General features: G+C 41.5%; 1 protein-coding gene across 1 annotated transcript in view; it reads left to right on the forward strand.

Moving 5' to 3' along the window:
• Rbmx2 (RNA binding motif protein X-linked 2) overlaps nucleotides 1-2,222 on the forward strand; it is a 12,679-nt gene that overhangs the window by 7,693 nt on the left and 2,764 nt on the right. The window contains exon 4 of the mRNA XM_008826728.3: nucleotides 1,024-1,153. Coding sequence (XP_008824950.2) covers nucleotides 1,024-1,153 — 130 coding nt within the window. The remainder of the gene's footprint in view (nucleotides 1-1,023; nucleotides 1,154-2,222) is intronic.

Consider the following 2,222-nt stretch of genomic DNA (forward strand, 5'->3'; position numbering starts at 1 on the left):
TCATATGTGGATCCTAGAACCAGACTCTCATAAATAAGTATGCAGCCAGTCATAACTACAGGAACCAGAGGGATGGAAAGGAAACATGGAGGTAAAGGAAAAGAAATAACCTGAAAGAGAAGAACAGTAGGAAACAGGCCTTAATAAGGGAGATATGGATAAAAATTGGGTTAGTTTAAGGGGGGGGGGAAAGGTATACAAGGAACCGAGGGGATAAAGGGAAAGAAGGAGCTCAAGAGAGGTAGGACCATAGAAGAAGGATGTTAGTAAGGGAGAAAGGGGGGAAATGGGGCACCTTAAGTGGGAAAACCATAATGGAGGGGTGAGACAATGCGAGAGATAAACAATGCCTAGCTAGTTTTGAAAATCAGGGAAACATATTACTCCTACACCCTACTGACAAATTATACATAGCAGATCAAGAAATTTGAGGCCTCTAACAATTTGGTCAGAGAGACATAAAGGACACTTTTTGCTCCTAGCCCTCCTAGGTCGACTAGTTCCAGGGGACTATGAGCATCTCTCAAAATGTCCTATAATGGTGGTGGGTCACCTGTCCTCTTGATCAAGGAGGCCGAGGAGACCCCACCAGATGGACTTGAACCAGTGTCCAGTCTACAAAGAGGAGGGTCAACACAGGGGAATCATTTCCTCCATGCTTCCAAGCAAAGCCAACCATGGTCGAGCAGGACCTTTGAGTTATCTTCACATAGGCAGAAGTGGTAAAAGAAAGGAGCCAGGGGCTCCTCTGAAGCCCATGTGACCCCCGATGAACAGATCCTCAAACGACCTTAATAGTGAAAATAAATCAGTTTATCTGGGCCAACTGTATGGCCTTAAACACCCCAAAGGAAAGTATAACCAAAGATTAAAGGGTCCAATATAATTTAAGAGTCCATATGTATAGCTAAAGCCTACATAACAAGCAACAATGCCAGATAGGAGATACCTTCTTTTGAGTTATTGGCCAGGGTGGCGTAAGAGACTCCCAGACAGTAACCCAGTATTTTATAAAATAAATAGATATGGGGAGATTGTCAACATTAATCTTGTGAGAGACAAAAAGACTGGGAAATCCAAAGGATTCTGTTTCCTGTGCTATGAAGATCAGAGGAGTACAGTTCTGGCTGTTGATAATTTCAATGGAATCAAAGTAAGTGCTCTTATGACATAGGATTTGGCTGGACTTTTCCTGTATATGATAGGCTTCATTTTTTTTACCTGCTATCTATAGGTCTCAGTACAATACTGGTCAGCTGGATGGATTGTGAGGGCTGTAGAAATGCCAAGACTCCCTGGATAGGGAGTGATTCCAGGAAATCGTTCTTTGGGCTCATTGGCCTGCTGGGACTTGTTTCTTTTTCCAATGTGTTAGCAGTCTGCCTTTCCAGAAGTATGAATACTGTGTCCCCTCATTCAGGGAATGTTTTTCAAATACACATTCACCATCTGCTCTAGTGCATTAGGGAATGAAGAGACTAGCAAACACTGTTCTTGAATATTGCCTTGTGCCAGGCTTCATTGTGGCCTCTTGAACTAGGATATAGCCATGTCTGTCTGTCTGTGACTCCAGTGACTTAACACTTTGGTTCCTGGAAGTTTCCTAGTTCAAAAAGTCATTGTGAGATTTTTAAAAGAGTGGCATTCAGCAGTCACCATCAAAAGAACTTGTTTTTTCAAAAAAGTGTTTCAAAATGAGAAATAGAATGGATGACAGAAGCTTCTCAGACTTAAAAGGTCCAAGCAGAAATGTATTCTTGTCATCAAACAGTGGAACCAAACTTCAAATTTCAGATGATCTTACCTGTAGAATAAGTTTATCTGCTTGAAAATATTGTTTCTAAGTAGAGGGTTAATTTTATTGTTGTTCAGTTTTATTGTTGTTGGACTCACAGCCCAATAATCAGTGTGAACTCAATGTTGCAGTGTGGTGGGAGTAGAGAAGGGTGTGGGGGCTTAAGAAAAAAGGAAGCAGGGCTAAGAAAGTAGCTCAGTAGTACAGTGCTTGCCCAGCACATATGAGATCATAAGTTTAATTGCTAGGACTGTTACCAAAAAGTAAAGGTAATGTTCTTTTGAGTACCCTTCCCAACCATTGGTCTGATTTTTGCCTCCTAATTACTTCATTGAGAAAGCAGGTATAACATTCAGCTAGATTTCCTATATCCAGTCTTTTCTAGGACAGGTGTGTGTGTGTGTGTGTGTGTGTGTGTGTGTGTGTG

Source organism: Nannospalax galili, unplaced genomic scaffold, assembly GCF_000622305.1.
Source record: "Nannospalax galili isolate Female #2095 unplaced genomic scaffold, S.galili_v1.0 scaffold371, whole genome shotgun sequence".
Lineage (NCBI taxonomy): Eukaryota > Metazoa > Chordata > Mammalia > Rodentia > Spalacidae > Nannospalax > Nannospalax galili.